The sequence below is a fragment of the Littorina saxatilis genome, linkage group LG5 (genome assembly GCF_037325665.1).
Source record: "Littorina saxatilis isolate snail1 linkage group LG5, US_GU_Lsax_2.0, whole genome shotgun sequence".
In the NCBI taxonomy this organism is placed as follows: Eukaryota; Metazoa; Mollusca; class Gastropoda; order Littorinimorpha; family Littorinidae; genus Littorina; species Littorina saxatilis.
The window spans coordinates 61,623,250-61,650,784 of record NC_090249.1 but is presented as its reverse complement, the minus strand read 5'-3'; the positions used below and the strand labels follow the sequence as shown (position 1 = coordinate 61,650,784).

At 47.0% G+C, this 27,535-nt stretch overlaps 2 protein-coding genes across 2 annotated transcripts in view; both read right to left on the bottom strand.

The window, feature by feature from the left end:
• Positions 1-12,407, bottom strand: part of LOC138967660 (sodium/potassium-transporting ATPase subunit alpha-B-like) — a 103,853-nt gene extending 91,446 nt beyond the window's left edge. The window contains exon 1 of the mRNA XM_070340296.1: positions 11,848-12,407. Within this exon, the coding sequence (XP_070196397.1) occupies positions 11,848-11,874 (27 nt within the window). The 5' untranslated portion in view covers positions 11,875-12,407. The remainder of the gene's footprint in view (positions 1-11,847) is intronic.
• A 5,504-nt stretch (positions 12,408-17,911) lies between these two features.
• On the bottom strand, positions 17,912-27,036 carry LOC138967654 (ethylmalonyl-CoA decarboxylase-like). The gene is made up of 5 exons (XM_070340290.1): positions 26,856-27,036; positions 24,673-24,804; positions 21,376-21,543; positions 20,109-20,422; positions 17,912-18,928 (listed from the first exon to the last, which is right to left on the bottom strand). The coding sequence occupies exons 2-5, from the start codon at positions 24,716-24,718 to the stop codon at positions 18,560-18,562; spliced, it is 897 nt and encodes a 298-aa protein (XP_070196391.1). The 5' UTR covers positions 24,719-24,804; positions 26,856-27,036; the 3' UTR covers positions 17,912-18,559.
• Between the last annotated feature and the right edge of the window lie 499 nt (positions 27,037-27,535).

The following is a 27,535-nucleotide window of genomic DNA, read 5'->3' as shown; positions in this document are numbered from 1 at the left end:
TCGCCCAAACGACCTTCACCTTCATTTTGAGGAAACGACAGAGACGCCGGAGTGGAGGTTGGGGGGGGGACACGAGGTAACGCCGCCGGGTTATCGTCTGCCATCGTCTTCCTCCTCCATTGACCGGAAACGTGGAAAACGACCAATCACAGCGACTTCCCGTCAACCATAAAAGCGGCTCGGCGGCAGAGAAACGGTGTTTTTATTTCATTACCAATCCTATGGTTCGAAACAAACTCCTGACTCTTCCAGGCTTGAAGACACGTAACAGTCGACCACGGCATACCAGGACGTCTTGCTACATTTGAAGAATAAATAAAGCCTGTTAAACGATTAACATCCGGTAAGTCCGACCACGTAACGTTTTTAGTGTTCTTGGTATTTTTAGATTTCCGTCGGTAATCACCGGATATTGCCGGTTGCTGAGATCCGTCGACGGGTGTTATCACAGGGAACCACACGCTGAAGTGCTGTGGAGTTATTGTAAATGGTGTTCTGATGTTGCTGTTGTTGTTGTTGTTTGTTTGTTTGTTTGTTTGTTTGTTTGTTTGTTCGTGTGCTTTGTTTTTCTCTTCTCCTGTCCACAACAGGCCGCCCTCTGTATGTTTTCGTTTCTTTCTGACGGATATCGCCATTTATTACAATTTGCTCAATCTTACCTTTTATCAAATAAAGAAGTGAAAAAGCTCACTTGCTGAATACAGTTTTCTTTTATAATTTGAACAAGCGTGTGCCTGTAGAGACGTGAAACACGCAGGTCTGAGAAAGGAATGATCTGTCGCGATCTGACGCCCTATGTAAGCCATACTGTCAGTTAGAAATGATCTGTCGTGATCTGACGCCCTATGTAAGCCATACTGTGAGTTAGGAATGATCTGTCGCGATCTGACGCCCTATGTAAGCCATACTGTGAGTTAGGAATGATCTGTCGTGATCTGACGCCCTATGTAAGCCATACTGTCAGTTAGAAATGATCTGTCGTGATCTGACGCCCTATGTAAGCCATACTGTGAGTTAGCAATGATCTGTCGTGATCTGACGCCCTATGTAAGCCATACTGTGAGTTAGCAATGATCTGTCGTGATCTGACGCCCTAAGTAAGCCATACTGTCAGTTAGAAATGATCTGTCGTGATCTGACGCCCTGTGTAAGCCATACTGTCAGTTAGCAATGATCTGTCGTGATCTGACGCCCTATGTAAGCCATACTGTGAGTTAGCAATGATCTGTCGTGATCTGACGCCCTATGTAAGCCATACTATGTGAGTTAGAAATGATCTGTCGTGATCTGACGCCCTATGTAAGCCCTACTGTGAGTTAGCAATGATCTGTCGTGATCTGACGCCCTATGTAAGCCATACTGTGAGTTAGGAATGATCTGTCGCGATCTGACGCCCTATGTAAGCCATACTTTGAGTTGGAAATGATCTGTCGCGATCTGACGCCCTATGTAAGCCATACTGTGAGTTAGTAATGATCTGTCGTGATCTGACGCCCTATGTAAGCCATACTGTGAGTTACGATTAATCTGTCACGATCTGACGCCCTATGTTAGCGATACTGTGTGAGTTACGATTAATCTGTCGCGATCTGACGCCCTATGTAAGCAATACTGTGTGAGTTACGATTAATCTGTCGCGATCTGACGCCCTATGTGAGCGATACTGTGAGTTACGATTAATTTGTCGCGATCTGACGCCCTATGTAAGCGATACTGTGAGTTACGATTACTCTGTCGCGATCTGACGCCCTATGTGAGCGATACTGTGAGTTACGATTAATCTGTCGCGATCTGACGCCCTATGTAAGCGATACTGTGAGTTACGATTACTCTGTCGCGATCTGACGCCCTATGTAAGCGATACTGTGAGTTACGATTAATCTGTCGTGATCTGACGCCCTATGTAAGCGATACTGTGAGTTACGATTACTCTGTCGCGATCTGACGCCCTATGTAAGCGATACTGTGAGTTACGATTAATCTGTCGCGATCTGACGCCCAACGCATTGAAATACAAAAACTCTTGGGTCTCGGCTTGAAAGAAAAGTTTAGTTTCATAACAAATCCATACATGGGAATGAAACTAAGAAAATCGATGGTGAATGTCTGATAATAACGGTTCAAGGGGATGAATAACGACTTGTAAATCACACACTCCGGCTCTCGCGGCACGGCGCACGGCGACTGGAGGATGAGGGGGTGGGGGCGGGGGCGGGGGTGGGGAGGAGGAGAGGATGATAAAGGCTGTCTCGTGCAGCTCGTACTGTCACTGTCAGCAGGTCGTGTGGAGCAGTACGCCGTTGTAACAATCTCATTTTTCGCCGCCTGGGCCCATCTTTCGCATTTGATATCCACAGTAAAATGTTGCATCCCCGTCACATGAAAGTACACTTATTCGATGGAGAACAGCATGTGAGTTTCTTGAAGGAAATCCGTGGTGACATTCAATAGATTGTACACCCAACGTGCACCGAGTGGGTAAGTACTTTCCATCAAGTGGGTAAGTACTTTCAATCAAGTGGGTAAGTACTTGCTTTCAATCAAGTGGGTAAGTACTTTCAATCAAGTGGGTAAGTGCTTTCAATCAAGTGGGTAAGTACTTTCAATCAAGTGGGTAAGTACTTTCAATCAAGTGGGTAAGTGCTTTCAATCAAGTGGGTAAGTACTTTCAATCAAGTGGGTAAGTACTTGCTTTCAATCAAGTGGGTAAGTACTTTCAATCAAGTGGGTAAGTGCTTTCAATCAAGTGGGTAAGTACTTTCAATCAAGTGGGTAAGTACTTTCAATCAAGTGGGTAAGTGCTAACCTTTGTTTTGTAATTACTATGATTGCTTAAAATAAGCATTATATGCTTGAGTATGTAATCATCCATGCATTGTTCTTGTCATGATTAAAATTGAATAAAGTTTTGTTTAAACCAAGTGTGTAAGTGCTTTCAATCAAGTGGGTAAGTACTTTCAATCAAGTGGGTAAGTGCTTTCAATCAAGTGGGTAAGTGCTTTCAATCAAGAAGGGGAGGATATTGTGACGAAGACAATGTCTAAGTTATAATAACTTCTCTTTGATTTGAACGAATTTGACCACCGAGTGTAAGAGTGGAAAGTAGAAAAGGTCGATCATTAAAACTTTTTTTTTTTGTTGTTTTTTTTTTTGTGGTCCTTTCACTTGTTCCCTTGTCCCGTTGTGCTCTCACACCGCCCCGTCCCTGCACTCGCTGCTCCAACCACCTCTGAATTTCGTTCCGCTGCCAGACTTGTCGATTTTACAGACGCTCCAGGGGGGGGGGGGGGGTGTCGGGTCGCTGCTGTAGGCTACCCTCGGAAGACGACACTGCACTTCTGCTGAGTCACTTCGACGGTGTTCAGTAGTGGGTCTGTCCCGAGTTAATGGACGCAGCCCACTACCTACTATGCCCCCTACTAACGACATTGACTTTAAGTCGCGGAGCCAGACTGAGTGAGCGTCCCCTCCAGAGAGCAGACCGCCACCACGTCCCTCCGTCGACCCCCCAGAACGTCACACGTTTAAGACTGACAGCAGAACTACTATTCAGGGAAGGATCAAACAGGAACACTGAGACTCATAACTCATAACTCATAACATTTTATTGATCCAACAAAGGAAATTAATTTAGTCATCAGCACATATAGGTCATTAATTAATAACTATAAAAGAATAAAAGAAGAAAATTCATAAAACCCATGATATAAAAATACCCTTTTTTCTTGCACACCTGACACACCGACACACCAATACATATGCATACATGCCTACATACATACCTACATACATACCTACATACATACCTACATACATACCTACATACATACATACATACATGGTGACCAAGGTCACCATGAGAGCTCCGGGCATGAAAGGCCACAAGAGCAAGGATAATTTATATTTTTGGATGATTAATGAGATGAGGATGATTATGATGATGCTTTGGATTTCCAATTTGGTTTTTGAGACTACGTGACAGGGCAGCACTCTACGCTTACTGTCATAATATATCCTGGCGTCAACCAGGCCCGAGAACTGCCGCACCTGCGGTATTGCTCAGGTATACAGAACCTGAGCACCCTCAAAGTCGCACTCGGCTGTGTGATCCCAGCCTTCCCATAGGAACCATAGCACTTCCACTCCGGGTAGGAGCCGACCGTAGCCCGAAAAACCCACATGATCCTAATGGGATTCGAACCCACGACGACCCGGCCCGCGGCCTGATGCGCTAACCACTGCGCTACGGGGGCCGGTGATCATTAAAACTTTGGAAGAGGGGGGGGGGATATTCAGTTTGGAGTTTATACGAGGTGAACAAGGCTGAAATCTAGGGCCCGTGCGAAAAATGAGATCGTTACACCGTCACACTCTTCGTGCAAGATCCCGTCACACTGTGTACGTGTGCCAAATATAAAACGAAGGTTTGACATGCGTATTTCTCTGAAACTTATTTTGTTGTTTTACACAACTAATTATGTAATGGCATCGGCATATATATATCTTAACGATTTTTTGTTCAGCAAAAACTCAAACGAGCAGCGTGACACGAATACAGGGAGTATTCCCCGATTCCTCATAATGCGCGCTGGTGTAGGCGCCAAGAACTACGCAGTTATGAAACGGAGGAGGATGAGAAAAAAGAGGAGGGGTAGGAGGATTGTGATGATAGAACAATATACGTAGTCAAGAAAGACACAGAGAGACAGACAGAGAGAGACAGACAGAGAGAGAGACAGAGAGAGAGAGAGAGAGACAGAGACAGAGAGAGAGAGAGAGAGAGAGTGAGAGACAGAGACAGAGACAGAGAGAGAGAGAGAGAGAGAGTAGGAGAGAGAGAGAGAGAGAGAGAGAGAGAGAGAGAGAGGAGTAATCGATACAGAAAGCTTACAGCAACGATAGTTCGAATCGTCGATACAGGTCTTTCCTTGAACGCAGAAATCGATGATTAACAATACGCAGAGAAAGACATAGGAAATGGTGGAAGGTTAAGGGAAAAGATGGAGAGGGGACAAAGGGGATGGGGTGGTAGGGATGGGGTAAAAAGAAGGGGCGGTGTTTAGGGGAAAAGTGCGTGGAGCGCAGCGGGTTGTCTTGCCAATCGATGAGGTAGGACTGTGTCTCGCCAAACATCGACAATCGCCTCCCTGAGAGCACTCTCGGGTTCAACACCGAGGCGCTCCATCAGACGGCTCTAAGCAAGCAGCAGGGCAGATTTCACTTCACTGGGCATTCAATGTATGAGGAATTATCTGATCTCGATGGTCACATCACAGGCCCGCCATTTTGCTTTGTGGTCGTCTTCTTTTTCTTTGTTAATGGGTTTGAAACTCCCACCACCTTTTATGTGTATGACCGTTTTTACCCCGCCATTCAGGCAAGCATATGCCGCTTTCGGGGGACGCTTGGTGGGTATTTTCGTCTTTGAGCCTTAAAACACACAGTGGCACATTTTACAGTTTATCAGCAGAACTATGACTTGCTAAAAACGTTGGTTACATGCATAATTTTAGTTTAAACCTATATTAAAACGAATGTCATCATTTTGTACAACGTTTCTCGTGTTTGGCTTTAGAGTCTTCTTCTGGTCGGTGGGAAAAGCCACCATAGATTTTTTGCTGCGGCATGTATATATATATACACTTCAACTGCCACTATCACCACCACTCCTACCACCTCCACCACCACAACCCACAGCCACCCCTTCCCACCGCCACATTCTTGACTTGCTGAGTTCTAGAATGTATGAGCGCAGTTTACAGAGAACCGAGCAAGTATGTGATAGCAATGGATTATTTCTCCCTGCTGCTTTACGGAAAACGACGCGGATTTTCTTACATTGCTCTGATACCCCGATAATTGTGCTTCTTAGAGAGGGAAAAACTTTCCTAGCTTTAACTACATTGGACGTTACGTGCTGAAAAGGCGGCTATTATCGAAAAAGCGAAGGAAGAGCAATCCGGTCGTTGGGAATGGGCGAGAGGAGGGGGTGGGGTGCCGGCAAAACAATATTGGTTTTGTACTAGCTTGTACTAGTACTACTAATAGACAGCTAACTTAATTTATAAGACCCATTGACCATTGTAGCACGAGCAGCCAACGCAGAGAAGGTTGAACACAAGGCCAAGGCCCAACGCAGAGAAGGTTGAACACAAGGCCAAGGCCCAACGCAGAGAAGGTTGAACACAAGGCCAAGGCCCAACGCAGAGAAGGTTGAACACAAGGCCAAGGCCCAACGCAGAGAAGGTTGAACACAAGGCCAAGGCCCAACGCAGAGAAGGTTGAACACAAGGCCAAGGCCCAACGCAGAGAAGGTTGAACACAAGGTCAAGGCCCAACGCAGAGAAGGTTGAACACAAGGCCAAGGCCCAACGCAGAGAAGGTTGAACACAAGGCCAAGGCCCAACGCAGAGAAGGTTGAACACAAGGTCAAGGCCCAACGCAGAGAAGGTTGAACACAAGGCCAAGGCCCAACGCAGAGAAGGTTGAACACAAGGCCAAGGCCCAACGCAGAGAAGGTTGAACACAAGGCCAAGGCCCAACGCAGAGAAGGTTGAACACAAGGCCAAGGCCCAACGCAGAGAAGGTTGAACACAAGGTCAAGGCCCAACGCAGAGAAGGTTGAACACAAGGCCAAGGCCCAACGCAGAGAAGGTTGAACACAAGGCCAAGGCCCAACGCAGAGAAGGTTGAACACAAGGTCAAGGCCCAACGCAGAGAAGGTTGAACACAAGGCCAAGGCCCAACGCAGAGAAGGTTGAACACAAGGCCAAGGCCCAACGCAGAGAAGGTTGGACACAAGGCCAAGGCCCAACGCAGAGAAGGTTGAACACAAGGTCAAGGCCCAACGCAGAGAAGGTTGAACACAAGGCCAAGGCCCAAAAACATAATGTTTGTTTCCGATGACAATGCCAAAACAATGAGAGTCGGTAGGTTGCAAGGTACATACGCAAATAAAAATAAATGGAAATTAAAAAAACATTAAAAAAACAAACCTTATTGTGACAGAGCAGAATCTTATGGAAACGATGTGAGGGCCTTTTTTCTAATGTATTATCCGTTTAAAAAGTGCTGACCTCCGCTCAACAGCAGCGCCCTCCGAAAACCAACAGGACATTTCCAATGGGAAGGCAGAGCATGGCTCTTTGACCACCAATACCGCGGACACTGCCACCTCGACGTGGACAGAGAGAGAGAGAGAGGAGGACAGAGGGAGCGAATGCTATCGATGATTAACTGATGATTCTTCTCTCCGTTCAAGTGGAAACAAGAACAAGAAGAAGAAGAACACGAATCTATTCCGCCATATAGCGTTACTGCCATTGGTATTTGTCCTGGTGTGAAACACGGCCACCTCGGTGTGGAAAGGGAGAGGAGGACAGAGAGAGGAGGACAGAGAGAGAGACAGAGAGAGGAGGACAGAGAGAGACAGAGAGAGGAGGACAGAGAGAGAGACACAGAGAGACAGAGAGAGGAGGACAGAGAGAGAGACAGAGAGAGAGACAGAGAGAGAGACAGAGAGAGGAGGACAGAGAGAGAGACAGAGAGAGAGACAGAGAGAGAGACAGAGAGAGGAGGACAGAGAGAGACAGAGAGAGAGAGACAGAGAGAGACACAGAGAGAGAGACAGAGAGAGACACAGAGAGACAGAGAGAGGAGGACAGAGAGAGAGACAGAGAGAGAGACAGAGAGAGAGACAGAGAGAGACACAGAGAGAGACAGAGAGAGAGACAGAGAGAGAGACACAGAGAGAGAGACAGAGAGAGAGACACAGAGAGAGACACAGAGAGAGACAGAGAGAGGGGAGGACAGAGAGAGAGACAGAGAGAGAGACAGAGAGAGAGACAGAGAGAGACAGAGAGAGAGACAGAGAGAGAGACAGAGAGAGAGACACAGAGAGAGACACAGAGAGAGACACAGAGAGAGAGACACAGAGAGAGACAGAGAGAGAGACACAGAGAGAGACACAGAGAGAGACCACAGAGAGAGACACAGAGAGGGGAGGACAGAGACAGAGACAAACAGAGAGAGAGAGAGAGGAGGACAGAGAGGGGGGACAGAGAGACAGAGACAGAGAGAGAGAGAGGAGGACAGAGGGAGCGAGTGCTATCGATTGCCTCAGTCTTACACACCCCGCTGCACCAGACGGTTGTTTGGATTTTTCATTTCTTATTTTTCCCAATGTCTGGTTAGGAGAATACACACAAAGGTATTGACTTTCAGGCCGGAATCTGGCGAGTAAACAGAAGAAGAAACGTGCTGCCCTTGATTGGATGAAGCTATGATAGTTGTGCTAAACACGGAGAAGCCCTCAGTTTTGCTTTTGCAAGCATGTCATACAATTCCCTGCGTCAACCCTTGCTTGTTCGACAGCAAATAAACTTAGCTAGCCCTTAACAAAGCGTTAGTTTGTGGTAGTTGAAATTGTTGTGTTGTTTACGTATGCTTACGGCGTGCATTCTGTGGTTTGCAGGATGGCGGAGTGTGCGACGGGGTCTTTTTTTAGATGGGGTTTTCGTAGACGGGTTTTTTAGTGGGTTATTTTAGCTAGGTTTTTGTAGATGGGTTTTCTAGCTAGGTTTTCGTAGATGGGAATTTTGTAGATTAGTTCTCGTGGACTGGTTCTCGTAGATTAGCTCTCGTAGACTGGTTTTCGTGGACTGGGTTCTGTAGACTAGTTTTTGTTAGAGGGGCTCAGTGAGTTTTTTTAGATTTGGTTTTTTTTAGGAATTGTTTTTAGGTTGTTTTTTTAGATTTCGTTTGTTCTAGATTAGAGTTTCATTGTGTTTTTTGGGTTAAAGTGGAGAGTGAGGATTTAGAGTAGAGTTTAGAGTGTAGTTTGGAGGAAGGATTTAGTGTGTTTTTAAAGTGTAGCTTTAGAGGGAGAATTTAGAATATAGTTTTAGAGTGAAGAATTGAGAGCGTTGTTTTTGGAGTTGTTTAGTCCTGTTGTAATACATTGAAAGTTTTGTATTTGAAAGTAAACCCCCGTTATCCCACACATTCCCCTTTTCATCTTATGGAATAAAAGAACCTGGTAATATAACTTGTGTCAGTTGCTTTGAGTGTTTGTGCTCGGTGAGAAAGGGTAAAGTAAATTGGCACTCGGTTACATAATGCCTTACAATAAGAGTGTCAGCACTCAGTTAGGGTATTGTTCCGACATTTTGATTTCTCTTCGCCACCTTTGTCGAGCAAAATCTCATTTAATTTCATTTAATTAATTAGCACAGTAATGGAGCATCTTTGAGCAAATCATTGCATGTGTTTCTAAAATCGACGATGTTTGGAAATAACACGTGTGAAGACAAACCACTCGCTAGTGAGTGGCCGATAATGTCACGTGGGAAAAGTGCCTCACTGTTTTGAAGAGAAACAACTCGTTCACAACACGTACAAACCCGACAGAGTTATTCCGGAGTTCGTCCATAGATTGTAACACAGCGGGTGTCCCAGATACTTTTTATGGTCCCATTCGCCAGAAAAATTCCCATCAATGGCTCCTCAGACAGGCCATCTTTAATAAGAAACCCATACAGCAACAGGTCGTCTGACTAGAGGCAGTGGAGCGCGTATCGATGTACAGGCCATGCCAGCATAGTCAGTGAACAACCAGGAAAGCAACAAGCATGTCAATATTCGGATCCCACGCAAGCTGAGAGCACCATCTACACGCGTCTCACTCCTGTCTCTCGGAAGCAGAGATCATAAACTAGGGAGGCGGAGAATACCATCTACATGCGTCTCACTCCTGTCTCTCGGAAGCAGAGATCATAAACTAGGGAGGCGGAGAATACCATCTACACGCGTCTCACCGGCTCCTGCCTCTCGGAAGCAGAGATCATAAACTAGGGAGGCGGAGAATACCATCTACATGCATCTCACTCCTGTCTCTCGGAAGCAGAGATCATAAACTAGGGAGGCGGAGAATACCATCTACATGCATCTCACTCCTGTCTCTCGGAAGCAGAGATCATAAACTAGGGAGGCGGAGAATACCATCTACATGCATCTCACCCCTGTCTCTCGGAAGCAGAGATCATAAACTAGCGAGGCGGAGAATACCATCTACATGCGTCTCACTCCTGTCTCTCGGAAGCAGAGATCATAAACTAGGGAGGCGGAGAATACCATCTACACGCGTCTCACCGGCTCCTGCCTCTCGGAAGCAGAGATCATAAACTAGGGAGGCGGAGAATACCATCTACATGCATCTCACTCCTGTCTCTCGGAAGCAGAGATCATAAACTAGGGAGGCGGAGAATACCATCTACATGCATCTCACTCCTGTCTCTCGGAAGCAGGGATCATAAACTAGGGAGGCGGAGAATACCATCTACATGCGTCTCACTCCTGCCTCTGTGAAGCAGGGATCATAAACTGGGGAGGCGGAGAATACCATCTACATGCGTCTCACTCCTGTCTCTGTGAAGCAGAGATCATAAACTAGGGAGGCGGAGAACGCCATCTACATGCGTCTCACTCCTGTCTCTGTGAAGCAGAGACGATTATCTAAAAGGGACAGACAGACAGAACACTCTGCATGCAGACCACTGCTGGCACACGGGAACACTCTGCATGCAGACCACTGCTGGCACACGGGAACACTCTGCATGCAGACCACTGCTGGCACACGGGAACACTCTGCATGCAGACCACTGCTGGCACACGGGAACACTCTGCATGCAGACCACTGCTGGCACACGGGAACACTCTGCATGCAGACCACTGCTGGCACACGGGAACACTCTGCATGCAGACCACTGCTGGCACACGGGAACACTCTGCATGCAGACCACTGCTGGCACACGGGAACACTCTGCATGCAGACCACTGCTGGCACACGGGAACACTCTGCATGCAGACCACTGCTGGCACACGGGAACACTCTGCATGCAGACCACTGCTGGCACACGGGAACACTCTGCATGCAGACCACTGCTGGCACACGGGAACACTCTGCATGCAGACCACTGCTGGCACACGGGAACACTCTGCATGCAGACCACTGCTGGCACACGGGAACACTCTGCATGCAGACCACTGCTGGCACACGGGAACACTCTGCATGCAGACCACTGCTGGCACACGGGAACACTCTGCATGCAGACCACTGCTGGCACACGGGAACACTCTGCATGCAGACCACTGCTGGCACACGGGAACACTCTGCATGCAGACCACTGCTGGCACACGGGAACACTCTGCATGCAGACCACTGCTGGCACACGGGAACACTCTGCATGCAGACCACTGCTGGCACACGGGAACACTCTGCATGCAGACCACTGCTGGCACACGGGAACACTCTGCATGCAGACCACTGCTGGCACACGGGAACACTCTGCATGCAGACCACTGCTGGCACACGGGAACACTCTGCATGCAGACCACTGCTGGCACACGGGAACACTCTGCATGCAGACCACTGCTGGCACACGGGAACACTCTGCATGCAGACCACTGCTGGCACACGGGAACACTCTGCATGCAGACCACTGCTGGCACACGGGAACACGGGGACGTGATGAGGCTGGGAAAGAGGTACGCTGGGCGGGGCATTTATTGGACTCAAGGCCTACCCGTGGAAAGGGGGGGGGGGGGGCATTTGTTCTAGATACAGGACAGAGACGTAGGAACGCAAGGTAACATTTATCCCAGATACAGGACAGACCTGTTGTAACACAAGGCCTACACTGCGGGAGGTGGGGGGGGGGGGGGGGGGGGCAAGGCGGGTGATCAGAAACGATGGAGCCGATAGATCAATGGAGCGGGGACAGCAGGCAGGGTGGGGGGCGGGGGGGGGGGGGGAGTGATGAAAATCAAGCAACACGTATTTATACTCACGGCTTTCTCTGCCACGTTGGAAGCCATCTTCTGTGTCCTGTGTGCACTCTACTCTCCAATGTGCAACACTATGGAACACCACTCTCTTGAACACCACTCTCTCTCTCTCTCAACACGCAGTACAGGCAGAGCGGGCGGGAAGCGAAGAGAGACGAAGAAAAGAGGAAAAGACGCCTTCCTCGCACGGTTTGGGATGCAGGCCGCTGTTGTTATTTTCCCCAGCACCGACAGCTACAACCACCACCACCACCACTGCAGCAGCCGCCCGGCTCTTTCGTGGGCTGGGTGTAGGCTAGCTGACACAGCAACACACACCAAGACCAAGACTGAGGCACTAACCGCTCGCCACTAACAGCTCAGCTGATGGCTGCCCGGGGACTGCCTGCTTGTGATTCCACCCACTGTTTGTACACTCTATCCGCCGCCGCTACCACCGCCGCCGCTACCACCGGCACGACCACTGCCAGCACTACTACCACCACCACGAGTACAATGTTCCCTTCCCGGCCTCAGCGCTGGGTTGAACTTGGGTCACGCTTTCTTTGCGTCCAACGCTGGAGGCGCAAATTGTCAAATGCGTTTTGCGGCCACCTCCCTTTTAGAGTTGTTGCAGAAGAGGTACAGAGACAAGACTGAAGAAAAGTTTACTGAGTCGACATGACGAAGGTTGCGAAATGCAGCCTGGAGGTTGAACTATGCATAAAGAACCACACCAGAGATTGCAACAGCGGCCAGCACGTGTAAATCATTCCCTTGACATCGGCTGACACCTCTATCTCCCCGCCCTGTTGTGTTGCAAGAGCTGATTATTAAAAATGTATATATATTTATTTCGTCCCGCTACTCATATATAACAAAGCCTGTACTGAAAAGTAAACTCTGTACAGGATTATAAATTACTGCATGTACGGGGTTGTGGGTACATGGGTGTACGGGGTTGTGGGTACAGGGGTGTACGGGGTTGTGGGTACAGGGGTGTACGGGGTTGTGGGTACAGGGGTGTACGGGGTTGTGGGTACATGGGTGTACGGGGTTGTGGGTACAGGGGTGTACGGGGTTGTGGGTACAGGGGTGTACGGGGTTGTGGGTACAGGGGTGTACGGGGTTGTGGGTACAGGGGTGTACGGGGTTGTGGGTACATGGGTGTACGGGGTTGTGGCTTCGTCGTTGACCACTTTCGTAGTAAAAGGGAAACTTATAAACGAGATCGACCTCTGAAAATGCACATTAAAGCACGTGCTGTTTTTGCCGCTAAAACACAAGAATGTTGTAATGACTTTAGCACAAGCACACAATACTGCCTCAAGGAGTCGCTTCGTGAGCCTACTTAGTGTCACACCGTGCACTGGGAAGATTGCAGTTCCGCTGTCTGAGACGGAAGCACAAGAGCGACTGACTCGCTGGCTCTAGCAGATTCACTCGAGCCAAGCAGCTTTTTTTCTCTTACAAAAATATTCTGCACCCAGAGAGTCTCTGTGTCGTACCATACACTTAATAGGCCTCTCTACATGGAATCCTAGAACAGCTTTAACGAAGGAGAGTGAAAGCTTGTTGCTGTACAGACGACTCGTCGCCGCACGCTAGTGTCTGACTGTACTGTGCGGACGATGGCAGAATCAACAGGTGAATGAATCCCTGCTCGCGTCGCGTCCCTCAGCTCTGGAAGCGCCGTCGCCAGTGGTTCTTGTCGGCGGCGCTGGCGGAGATGTGGCCGCTGCGTGACGATGTCGCAAGGGAGACAAGCGCTGCCGACATCGCTAACCCGGCTGGGCTTTGGCGCTGTGATTCCGCCACAGGCGCGGGAAAGACTCACATTACTTGACTGTGCACTTTTGTATTTCTGTCATCAGCCAAAAGTGGCCTCTTTTTCTGAACTGAAATAGAGTCCTTCTGGCTAGTACTATTTCAGTATTTGACGTAATCATTTCGTCTACAGGGGCGGATCAGTTGCTTTGTAAGGGGGGGGGGGGGGGGGGCACTTTGAATCGAAAGTGAATGTGATGGGCGCGAAGCGCCCGAATTTGGTAGAGGGGTCCGGGGGCATGCCCCCCCGGAAATTTTTTTTGCCCAAAGAAGCAAAATGGTGCCATCTGGTGCCATTTGAACTTAGAAATAGTCATAGAATCAGCATAGAAAAAAAAAATTTCTTCTTCTTTTTTTTTTCTTCTTTTTTTTTCGGGGTGGGGGGGGGGCACGTGCCTCCCGTGCCCCCCCCCCCTCGTCCGCCCCTGGTCTATGTTAAGGCTATCCTTAAAGATAGTACACCTAAGGCGCCATTAGGGAAAGTTTCAGTTCCGATCGGACTGATTTGGACCTCAACAAGTTCAAAGGACATTCGCCGTACTGTAATTCAGAAACACCTGCAATGATTTTCTCAAAACTGCTCCGAAACTAGGCTATGCCAAAACTGATATTAGATTAATTTTAATCAGCTAGCGGTTTGCTTTTCCCGGCTCTCCGGACTTCCGTCAGTCCGTCATCATATCAGTTTTATTTAGTCCTCATATAAGATACCCATTCGTCAAAGTAGATTCAGACCGTTGGATTGAGGAAGTCAAACCTACAGTCTAGCTAACGCATGCAAATTCCGTGCCATACAGGGTTAAAACGCTTCGCATAACAGAAACAAACACACAATCCGTTGGAGAATATCACGTTCTGTTATGACTACCAAACACAGCATTCAGAACTCCCAAAACGAACTCTGTATCTCTCAGCTCAATTTCAAATCTGTATCTCTAGGCTGAAAAGCGCATGAAATACTCAGGGTCGAAACGGGTAGGACAAAAATTATGACTAGCGCAAAAAGGCGTCACAATGAGAATTACAGTCTGGGATTCCCACTCAGAACACAGCCGTTTTCAAATTGAGTAGGCTCTGCGCTCACACGTTTATTCTGGTATTCCTGGTGTGTGGTCACATACTTACAACCCCCAACCTGTATAGATCGTGAGGCGATGAGAGACACCTGTATAGATCATGAGGCGATGAGAGACACCTGTATAGATCGTGAGGCGATGAGAGACACCTGTATAGATCGTGAGGCGATGAGAGACACCTGTATAGATCGTGAGGCGATGAGAGACACCTGTATAGATCGTGAGGCGATGAGAGACACCTGTATAGATCATGAGGCGATGAGAGACACCTGTATAGATCGTGAGGCGATGAGAGACAGTTTTCTTGCTAGACATTATCACTTTAATAGAGCCCGAAGCCTTCGTGACTCAATTCGCCCAATAGGCCTAATAGTCAGGCTTTAAGAAAATCAGGCTCAAGTGTTAGTGTCATTATCACATCATATCAAAAAAGTCAATAAAACAATAAATTACATTAGTGACATTAATTGGCGGAATGGGGACCAAATGTGTTTTCAAATTCAATGGTCGTTTATGTCGTTGGCCGACCGGGAAAAATCATGCTTTGGTGGCACAGGAGCTTGAATCAAAGTAAACAGCAGTGTCACCTTTCCAAGCATAGCCGTACTTCTCGTAGTTATTAGAAGGGAGAGCCGCTGTTCGATCAACTGGCCCCGGATTCCGATTGGCCCGCACATCGATTCAGGCTCCTGTGCATTGTGTTGACCGCGTTGAGAGTTCAGCACCCCGTCACTGTAACGCTTGTTTATCCCCCTTGGCACAGGCGGGGATTGGGAAAGGACGATGGAAGGGAGGGGAGGGGGGATGTCTTTTCTTGGTTCAGTTATTGCCAAATTCCCTTTGCGCACTGTATGAGTTTTCTCAATATTGCAGAACATGCTTATGTTTCCATCTCCGCCTAATTTGAGGCATGTTTTACCAGTTGTTTTATGAGGAAAAGTATGCATAATACTCTCAAACCAGCTGGGAACAGAAAGAATGGGGAAGTAATATTGCAAATTCCATTAGTTTAGTTATGAAAAAAAAATGCAACACAATGAAAACGATTATTTTTCTTTTGATGCTTTTCTCTCACACACACGCACGCACGCACACACGCACACACACACGCACACACGCACGCACGCACGCACACACGCACGCACGCACGCACTGACGCACACACACACGCACGCACACACACACACGCACGCACGCACACACACACACACACTCACACACACACACACAGGTTGAAACACACACACACACACACACACGCACAGGTTGAGACACACACACACACACAAACAGACAAACCAAGACAGTCTTGTAACAACGGTCAATCACTGCTGCAATGATAGAATAAAAATAGTCGCGCAAGGCGAAAATACAATATTTAGTCAAGTAGCTGCCATTTTTCAGCAAGACCGTATGCTCATAGCATCGTCAGTCCACCGCTCATGGCCAAGGCAGTGAAATTGACAAGAAGAGCGGGGTAGTAGTTGCGCTAAGAAGGATAGCACGCTGTTTACTCAATATGCGTTTTTTGTAAATAATGCACAAACGTTAAATAAAACAGTTTAAACCAAGAGGGATAGCACGCTTTTCTGTACCTCTCTTTGTTATATTTAGTCAAGTTTTGACTAAATATTTTAACATCGAGGGGGAATCGAAACGAGGGTCGTGGTGTATGTGCGTATGTGTGTGCGTGCGTGTGTGTGTGTGTGTGTGTAGAGCGATTCAGACTAAACTACTGGACCGATCTTTATGAAATTTGACATGAGAGTTCCTGGGTATGAAATCCCCGAACGTTTTTTTCATTTTTTTGATAAATGTCTCTGATGACGTCATATCCGGCTTTTCGTGAAAGTTGAGGCGGCACTGTCACGCCCTCATTTTTCAACCAAATTGGTTGAAATTTTGGTCAAGTAATCTTCGACGAAGCCCGGGGTTCGGTATTGCATTTCAGCTTGGTGGCTTAAAAATTAATTAATGACTTTGGTCATTAAAAATCGGAAAATTGTAAAAAAAAATAAAAATTTATAAAACGATCCAAATTTACGTTTATCTTATTCTCCATCATTTGCTGATTCCAAAAACATATAAATATGTTATATTCGGATTAAAAACAAGCTCTGAAAATTAAATATATAAAAATTATTATCAAAATTAAATTGTCCAAATCAATTTAAAAACACTTTCATCTTATTCCTTGTCGGTTCCTGATTCCAAAAACATATAGATATGATATGTTTGGATTAAAAACACGCTCAGAAAGTTAAAACAAAGAGAGGTACAGAAAAGCGTGCTATCCTTCTTAGCGCAACTACTATCCCGCTCTTCTTGTCAATTTCACTGCCTTTGCCATGAGCGGTGGACTGACGATGCTACGAGTATACGGTCTTGCTGAAAAAATGGCATTGCGTTCAGTTTCATTCTGTGAGTTCGACAGCTACTTGACTAAATATTGTATTTTCGCCTTACGCGACTTGTTTTAACTTTCTGAGCGTGTTTTTAATCCAAGCATATCATATCTATATGTTTTTGGAATCAGGAACCGACAAGGAATAAGATGAAAGTGTTTTTAAATTGATTTGGACAATTTAATTTTGATAATAATTTTTATATATTTAATTTTCAGAGCTTGTTTTTAATCCGAATATAACATATTTATATGGTTTTGGAATCAGCAAATGATGGAGAATAAGATAAACGTAAATTTGGATCGTTTTATAAATTTTTATTTTTTTTTTACAATTTTCAGATTTTTAATGACCAAAGTCATTAATTAATTTTTAAGCCACCAAGCTGAAATGCAATACCGAACCCCGGGCTTCGTCGAAGATTACTTGACCAAAATTTCAACCAATTTGGTTGAAAAATGAGGGCGTGACAGTGCCGCCTCAACTTTCACGAAAAGCCGGATATGACGTCATCAAAGACATTTATCAAAAAAATGAAAAAAACGTTCGGGGATTTCATACCCAGGAACTCTCATGTCAAATTTCATAAAGATCGGTCCAGTAGTTTAGTCTGAATCGCTCTACACACACACACACGCACGCACACACACACACACACACACGCACGCACATACACCACGACCCTCGTTTCGATTCCCCCTCGATGTTAAAATATTTAGTCAAAACTTGACTAAATAAAAATAGTCGCGCATGAACAGAAAATCCGAGATTTACCCCCACTTTGTGTAATACGGTTTATTGCAACAACTTCAATCACAAATGCAAGAATATGAACATGTACAATAACTCACTTGGTAGCCTTTCATAGATAGATCTACAAGAGTAGGTATGGATGAAATCCAAAATGTTGACAATAACGTGACAAGAATCAAAAAATAATAAGACAGACATGCCGCGCCGTCAGTTCTTTAATTCAAGCAATCAGTTTTATAGGTCCAAGTCTCCTTTCTAAGCATGCACACACACACACACACACACACACACACACACACACACACACACACACATACAGCAGTGCACAGAAGAAATTTTAATCCAGCATAGACGTTTTCCGAAAATAACTCTGTCAGGATTTTCAGCAGTCTGGAAGAAGAGCCCCATTACCTCGGACAAGCTTTTCACACCATGTTCTACAATTCCGATCGGCTTTATCCTGCGATCTGGATGAACGCTATGCAGCGTGCGCTAAATATACCATTTTCTTTCAAAATTACTGTAAAATCAAAAGAGCCAAGAATCCCTACTGGAAGTGTTCGCTAAGCACATGTTGTTTTCCTAGTGTTGTTTTCTGAGCCTCAAGCATGTTTGATTTTATTTTGTAGCGCAGCTTTCTGAGCCCCAAAAGTCTGTGTGCCACAAACAATCCTATCAAGAATGCTTGATGTTATTTTGAAGCGCTGCTTTCTGGGCCTCCCCGCCCCACACAGAGGCAAACACGTTCCTCTCTAGGTCCAGCGCATCTTTCAGACTGGCGCTGTTCTCGATCCCCACCACCATCTCCTTGACCGCACGCACCAGGGGCACCGGCCCACGCACGTAGCGGTCAAGTAGCAAGGCCTCCACGGCGTCTCCAGTCAGTGGCTGGTCAGGGATGACGTCCTGCGCGAAGCCCAAGGCCAGCGCCTGGTCGGCGGTCATCAGCTTGCCCGAACACAGCAGGGCCAGTGTCTTGTGGCGACCCAGCAGTCGGTACAGCCGTGTGGCCCCGCCCCACCCGGTGGTCACCCCCATCTTCACCTGGCAGGAAACAAGTCAAATGGTTTGAAGTACATGTAATATCTTGCAAGAGAAGCAATGAGAAATACACACTCCCAGTGTAGGTCACCAATTCACATGCAGTGGGCTTACAATTACATGATTCTTTGATTGAGAAGCTCAGAATAAAAGAAAAATCTTTTGTAAAGTGTTACTGTTTCTAAAATGTCCAACAAACAACATCCCTTACAACCTTCAACCTGGTTGTTGTCATAAGGAGGACTCGCATTTCTTCGTCACTGACACCCCATCCTCTCATAATGCACACAGATGCACATAGGGGGTGGGGGGGGGGGGATACCTTGATACACAACAAACAACACGTATAGATCTAAACTGAGAAAACCTGCCCCACAGACTGTCTTTCTCACCTGAACAAAGCCCACCCTCGCACTGTCCGTCATGACTCGCAGATCACAGGCTGTGGCAAGCTCTGCCCCTCCCCCTATAGCCACGCCCTGAAGCCACAGACTGTCTTTCTCACCTGCACAAAGCCCACCCTAGCACTGTCCGTCATGACTCGCAGATCACAGGCTGTGGCAAGCTCTGCCCCTCCCCCTATAGCCACGCCCTGAAGCCACAGACTGTCTTTCTCACCTGCACAAAGCCCACCCTAGCACTGTCCGTCATGACTCGCAGATCACAGGCTGTGGCAAGCTCCGCCCCTCCCCCTATAGCCACGCCCTGAAGCCACAGACTGTCTTTCTCACCTGCACAAAGCCCACCCTAGCACTGTCCGTCATGACTCGCAGATCACAGGCTGTGGCAAGCTCCGCCCCTCCCCCTATAGCCACGCCCTGAAGCCACAGACTGTCTTTCTCACCTGCACAAAGCCCACCCTAGCACTGTCCGTCATGACTCGCAGATCACAGGCTGTGGCAAGCTCCGCCCCTCCCCCTATAGCCACGCCCTGAAGCCACAGACTGTCTTTCTCACCTGAACAAAGCCCACCCTCGCACTGTCCGTCATGACTCGCAGATCACAGGCTGTGGCAAGCTCCGCCCCTCCCCCTATAGCCACGCCCTGAAGCCACAGACTGTCTTTCTCACCTGAACAAAGCCCACCCTCGCACTGTCCGTCATGACTCGCAGATCACAGGCTGTGGCAAGCTCCGCCCCTCCCCCTATAGCCACGCCCTGAAGCCACAGACTGTCTTTCTCACCTGCACAAAGCCCACCCTAGCACTGTCCGTCATGACTCGCAGATCACAGGCTGTGGCAAGCTCTGCCCCTCCCCCCAGAGCCACGCCCTCCAGCAGGGCGACAGACATGAGGGGCAGGGCGTGGAAGCGTGACAGCGTGTCGTGCATGAACCGTGACATGCGATCGCCGTCTGAAGAGGTCAGGATGGCCGAGACAGTGGTGAGGTCACCGCCAGAGCAGAACGTCCCTTCCGCTCCACGGAGAAGCAGACCCTTGCCGGCCTGCCATTGGCTGAGATCTGTCACATGGTCAGCCAGCTCCACCATCATGCTGCCTGCAAAACAATAATACAAAATGTTTAACAAAAAATCATCCATTTAAGATGGGAACATTGAGGGGTTATTTTCCATATTAAAATATTACTCTTGAAAAGGTCACCAAGAGCAGCTGCTTCAGCCAAACACAGAGATGAACTTAGAGACAGGCAAATTGTAGACAGATATAAATTCATCCTAGAACGGGGAAATACTAGGATAACCAAGACAATGTGGTTATTTAACATGTTAAAATATTACTCTTGAAAGGGTCAGCAAGAACAGCTGCTTCAGCCAAACACAGGGATGAACTTGAGACAGGCAAATTGCAGACATTTAATAAACTTCTCTAAGAAGTGGGAAATACTAGGACAACCAAGACAATTAATGTGGGAGTGTCTGCATAACACACAGAGGTTATGTTGAACTTTAGTCTTGTAAATTCAGGGACGTTTCTCTACTGCAATTAAATGCTCTAAATTTGCATAACTTCTTTTGTAAGTTTAACAAGTCATTTAAATTTCCATTCTAATTTCTTCTTCTTCTTCTTCTTCTTCGTTCATGGGCTCAGACTCCCACGTTCACTCATGTTTTTAGCACGAGTGGATTTTTACGTGTATGACCGTTTTTACCCCGCCATTCAGGCAGCATACGCCGATTTCGGGGGAGAATTTCCATTCGAGTTACAGAATGAAATTTACAGATGCGTTTTATTTACATGGGGTTTAAAAGCAAACAATCAGTGCTGCCATTTTGAGAATCAAAGTGACAGCTAAGGGAGACAATTATGCCATCCGAAAATATGCGTTTTCTTTGACCAAGCACACAAATGACCAAATTATGCACCATTCTGAAGCTCATTCCATTTTTAATTTCACTAGAATTATATTTTGCATTGATAAAACTAAAAGTGACTTGTATCAAACATAACTCAATAATGGTATTGGATTGTGAGCTTTGAATAAAAGCTTACCTGAGAGGGCATTTTTTCTCTGTGGGTTGTTCAAAGTAATGATGGCCACCCCGGTGTCATTATTCTTTGTCAAGTCTACAGAACCGGCGCGATACTGCCCGAGCTGCTCTCGGATCTCTGCCAGCTGGGACGACAGTTGGCGCACACTCTCCACAGTCCTCAGGCCACCTGGACAGTCAACAAGCAGTTAACAGACTCAGTCAGGATGGACGTCTTGACATGCTTTTCATCATTTTACCTGACAATACAGTGGAACCTGCCCTCAAGACCACCTCTCTATAAAGACCACCTGCTCATTAAGGCCACCCTTAAGGATCCCCGACGGTTTTTACGACTATATAAATCACCTGTCTAAAGAGACCACCTGTCTAAAGAGACCCCTTTTGCTCAGTCCCTTGGGTGGTCTCTTTAGACAGGTTCAAGTGTACATACATTGTGCAGCATGAAATTACCTTCATCTAGAGGCAGATGCCCTGAATCCAATGCTAGCTGCGCATTCACTTTATAACAATCACAGTCAACATCTAAAACATAACACGCAATTCAGGTGTCAGGTATATAACTGTATTGAGTGTCATTTCACATATTTCTGTGAGGTAATGGTCTAAAGTTATCTTCTTCTTCTTGCTGCTACACGTGGAGACCAGTCCAATTGAGAAATGTAGTGGTCATCTGCAGGGACGCCGCCGTGCCGTACAGCTTATCCTGGATGGGAGTCGGCTCCGGCCACATCTTCCTTCTCAACAACTGGAAGTTCCCGCAGTCTTGTAGGATGTGGTGGGTGGGTGTCCTGCTCTGCTTCTCCACAGGGACACATCGGGGACGGCACAACTTTCAGCTTTGAGTGGAGGTGTTTGTTCAGCCTGTTGTGCCCTGTTCGCAGCCTGAAGATGGTAACCTGCTCTGGTCTTGTGAGCTGGTGAAGGCTGTCTTTTTGAGCCGGGGTTCGGAACAGGGCTTTAGTAATGGTATTTAGCTCGGCAAGGCTTACGGCGTTGTCTTCTTGTTCTTTTTCTGCACCGGATTTTGCCAGGTCATCGGCTTTCTCATTTCCCTCTATGCCGCAGTGTGAGGGGATCCACTGAAGCACTGTCCGTAGGCTCTTGATGTTGTTGAGGGCCTTCTTCAATGAGGGTTGACTGTCACTGTTATAGGCTTGCAGCACAGAGTCTGTTAGGAAGACGACATTTGTGTTCTGGTCTGCTCTTGTCGCGATGGTGTGTGCTGCCTGAATGAGAGCATCTACCTCTGCCTTGTAGTTGGTGCAGTAAAGGCCGGTCGGAAGCGTCTCCTCCGTCCGTTCTCCACCGGGGTATTGGATGTGGACCCCAGCTCCTCCACTTTTGACGGCATTTGTGGCTGAGCCGTCTGTATACACCCGGATCCAGGCATCATCAGGGTATCTTTCCTCAAGCGTTGCCAACGTCAGGGCTTTCAAGACTTGGTCGCTATGTTCACCTTTGTTGTTGATATGGGGTATTGTTGTTTGGTCGCTATGTTCACCTTTGTTGTTGATATGGGGTATTGTTGTTTGGACAGTATGTTCACCTTTGTTGTTGATATGGGGTATTGTTGTTTGGACAGTATGTTCACCTTTGTTGTTGATATGGGGTATTGTTGTTTGGTCGCTATGTTCACCTTTGTTGTTGATATGGGGTATTGTTGTTTGGACAGTATGTTCACCTTTGTTGTTGATATGGGGTATTGTTGTTTGGACAGTATGTTCACCTTTGTTGTTGATATGGGGTATTGTTGTTTGGACAGTATGTTCACCTTTGTTGTTGATATGGGGTATTGTTGTTTGGTCGCTATGTTCACCTTTGTTGTTGATATGGGGTATTGTTGTTTGGTCGCTATGTTCACCTTTGTTGTTGATATGGGGTATTGTTGTTTGGTCGCTATGTTCACCTTTGTTGTTGATATGGGGTATTGTTGATATGGGGTATTGTTGATATGGGGTATTGTTGATATGGGGTATTGTTGATATGGGGTATTGTTGATATGGGGTATTGTTGATATGGGGTATTGTTGTTGATATGGGGTATTGTTGTTGATATGGGGTATTGTTGTTTGGACAGTCATCTTGCCTACCTGCAGTGTCACTGATGCAGAATGGCACTACACTATTCACATTATCTGTACAGTGGAACCCCCCTTTTAAGACCCCCAATTTTAGACTTCTTCCCTTTTCTCAGATTATTGGAGGTCTTAAACGGGGGTTCCACTGTACTCGCCTTCGCAATTTAAAAAAAAAATTGTCCTTGTACCCTGTCATTGTACCCTGTCATTGTACCCTGTCCTTGTACCCTGTCCTTGTACCCTGTCCTTGTACCCTGTCCTTGTACCCTGTCATTGTACCCTGTCATTGTACCCTGTCATTGTACCCTGTCATTGTACCCTGTCCTTGTACCCTGTCATTGTACCCTGTCCTTGTACCCTGTCATTGTACCCTGTCCTTGTACCCTGTCATTGTACCCTGTCATTGTACCCTGTCATTGTACCCTGTCATTGTACCCTGTCCTTGTACCCTGTCCTTGTACCCTGTCCTTGTACCCTGTCCTTGTACCCTGTCCTTGTACCCTGTCCTTGTACCCTGTCATTGTACCCTGTCCTTGTACCCTGTCCTTGTACCCTGTCATTGTACCCTGTCCTTGTACCCTGTCATTGTACCCTGTCATTGTACCCTGTCCTTGTACCCTGTCCTTGTACCCTGTCATTGTACCCTGTCATTGTACCCTGTCATTGTACCCTGTCATTGTACCCTGTCCTTGTACCCTGTCCTTGTACCCTGTCATTGTACCCTGTCATTGTACCCTGTCCTTGTACCCTGTCATTGTACCCTGTCCTTGTACCCTGTCATTGTACCCTGTCATTGTACCCTGTCCTTGTACCCTGTCCTTGTACCCTGTCATTGTACCCTGTCATTGTACCCTGTCATTGTACCCTGTCATTGTACCCTGTCATTGTACCCTGTCATTGTACCCTGTCATTGTACCCTGTCCTTGTACCCTGTCCTTGTACCCTGTCCTTGTACCCTGTCATTGTACCCTGTCCTTGTACCCTGTCATTGTACCCTGTCATTGTACCCTGTCCTTGTACCCTGTCATTGTACCCTGTCCTTGTACCCTGTCCTTGTACCCTGTCCTTGTACCCTGTCATTGTACCCTGTCCTTGTACCCTGTCCTTGTACCCTGTCCTTGTACCCTGTCATTGTACCCTGTCATTGTACCCTGTCATTGTACCCTGTCAAAAATGCTGTCATTGTGAAAGATAGTAAACATTGAAAACGTCACTCACCGTATGAATGCTGACAGATGCATCCACAGTGCAGTAGAGGCCTCATGGTGACGCACGACCTTTCTGGAAGACCGGCTGACGTGAAGGTTCAGATAACTGCTCAGTTAATAACTGTGTTAGCAGCTACAACATCTGTAACGTTAACATACAAATTTATCCGGGCCAAGTAATTTGTATGCTGCAAAAATAACCATGTACATTATATGAAAGATAGACATGAAGTAAACTGTGTCTCCTGGCTGAACAAGGTTGCAAGCGTTTGGTGCACAACAGCTGGCCCCATCATCCGGTGTAATGATGTCAGCTTTCTGCCTCTGTCACCTTTCTGACTCGATATATATATATATATACTCGAGATTGAAATGTTTTCTGATCAAATTAAAGAAGTGAATTTATTTAAGGACGAAAAGCATGTCTATTGTCAGTTTCTTGCATGTGAAGGAAATTGGTGGTGAAATTTAATAGATTTCACACCAAAATTTGATTTCTTCGAAACTGTGTACGGAGTGATTACGTCCCTTGAATGAGAAGGGAAACATTTCATGATGAATCAAATGTCTAAGTTTAAATCAAATGAAAAAATTAGTTGGGACAAATTTGACCCCATGAATGTAAAGTACCCAAAGTCGATCGTCAGTACTATCGAAGGGTGTTTTTTTGTTCAGTGTGGAGTTTATACAAGATCAACGAGGCCGAATCGGAAAGGTGACAGAGGCGGAAAGCTGACATCCTTACAGCTGACATTCTTATTAACACTCTTTGTGGACACTCTTGGGTGGCTGATCTGCGGTTGTCAGCGGCTGTATTTTCTGTCTTCTTCTCTTCTTCTTAGTGATAGGTAGCCAACATCAGCATGGTGATGAATCTGCTACGCTTGGGTGATGGTGGTTCTGGTCTATTGCTTGGTCAGGGGTGAAGTTCAGGGGGGGGGGGGGGAGGTTGGGGGTAGGGGGGGGGGGGATGATGGGTCAGTGGAGAGTTGCCAGCCTGGCCTGAAAGGATGCCAGGGATGGCGCTGTAGCAGTTTCTACAGGCAGGCGGTTCCACTCTGGAATGGTGCGCGGGAAGAATGTTTTCTGCCTGTAGGCTGTCCTGGAGTGGGGGATTTCGTAGGACAGAGCGTGGGTCTGCCTGGTCGTGCACTTGGGTGGGCTTGGCTTTGGTGCGTGGTTGCTCTTCACTGCGACAAGGTCATGGTGGACTTTGTAGAAAGTTGTTAGTCTCGCTCGCCTCCGTCTGCTCTCAAGCGTAGGCCACTCAAGGTCTTCGAGCATGTTGTTGACGCTGGAGGTCTGGCGGAAGCGATGCGACACCCATCTGGCTGCTCTTCTTTGGACCTTTTCAAGAGAGGCACTGTCTTCAGCGGTGTGTGGGTCCCATACTGGGCTGGCATACTCTAGGATGGGTCGTACTAGTGCCTTGTATGCAGCCGCCTTGAACTTCTTGTTGCTGAGCTTGATGTTGCGTCTAGCAAAGCCAAGTGCTCTGTTCGCCTTGGTGGTGATGTTGGCGATGTGGGTGTTCCACTTCAGGTCTTTGGTCAGGGTGACGCCGAGGTACTTGGCCTGGGTCTCCTCCTGGAGTTTCTGGCCGTGGAGCTGGTACTCGTATGGTAGGATGGTACGGCGTCGGGTCATGTGCACTGTCAATGTAGGGCATACCTAAAGGCAGTAAAACAACGATGCGCAGCTCTCATGTGGTCACACACACACACACACACACACACACACACCAAAACACACACACCAAAACACACACACACCAAAACACGCACACACCAAAACATGCACACACACACACCAAAACACACACACACCAAAACACACACGCACACTAAAACACACAGGGACACACACACACACCAAAACACACACACACCAAAACACGCACACACCAAAACACACACACACACACACACACCAAACACACACACACCAAAACACGCACACACACCCACCAAAACACACACACACACACCAATACACACATGCACACTAAAACACACAGGGACACACACACACACCAAAACACACACACCAAAACACACACACACACACCAAAACACACATACACCAAAACTAACACACAACAAAACACACACACACACAGTGACACACACACTGTGGCAAGTGGTCGGCTGCACAGCGACCAGACGACTTTCGAGTCACATGAACTAAACTGACCTTGCCGTAACAACACACTGATGAAACGACCTTGTTATGTCTTTCTCGTGCACTTGTTATGCTCATAGGTGACAACAAGGCGCGTTGTTCAGGACATTTCGGCAAAATCCCCAATCAACTTCTCAGCCAGGTCACTTTGAACAAATGGAACTCAAGGGAGATCAGTCTAACGTAGTGTTGTGAACTCTGCGATAGTGTAACCTCCCTTGCATCAAGCTGACAAAGGGTTGTCTTTGATTCATATATGAATTTGATTCAATAATGCATGACATCTTTCACTAACATCTTTTCAACCTTTAATGATGAGCCTCAAAACAATACACTTGCAGATTCGTGTTTACGGTAATCGTAGATGTAGCCTGATATTTTTGTTTGTGTGGATGCTGGTACTGCATACTTGCACTTCTCGGCATCACACACATAATGTGTGTTGTGTGTGTATAAACATAACAAAGTGAGAGGGTGAAACCTTTGCACTAATCTCATTCTGCGGTGGAGGGAACTATGTTGGCTTGAATAGCAACTCGTGTAATAACACTTGCCAAATATACAGGCATAGACCTGACTTTGGTTTGTGAAAAACGGATTGTGCAAGCACATGATAGTGTGTGGGTGTCCACGCGTTCAAATGTGTGAAAATAACAACAGGCAAATGAACGGGAGAGAGAGAGTTAACACCC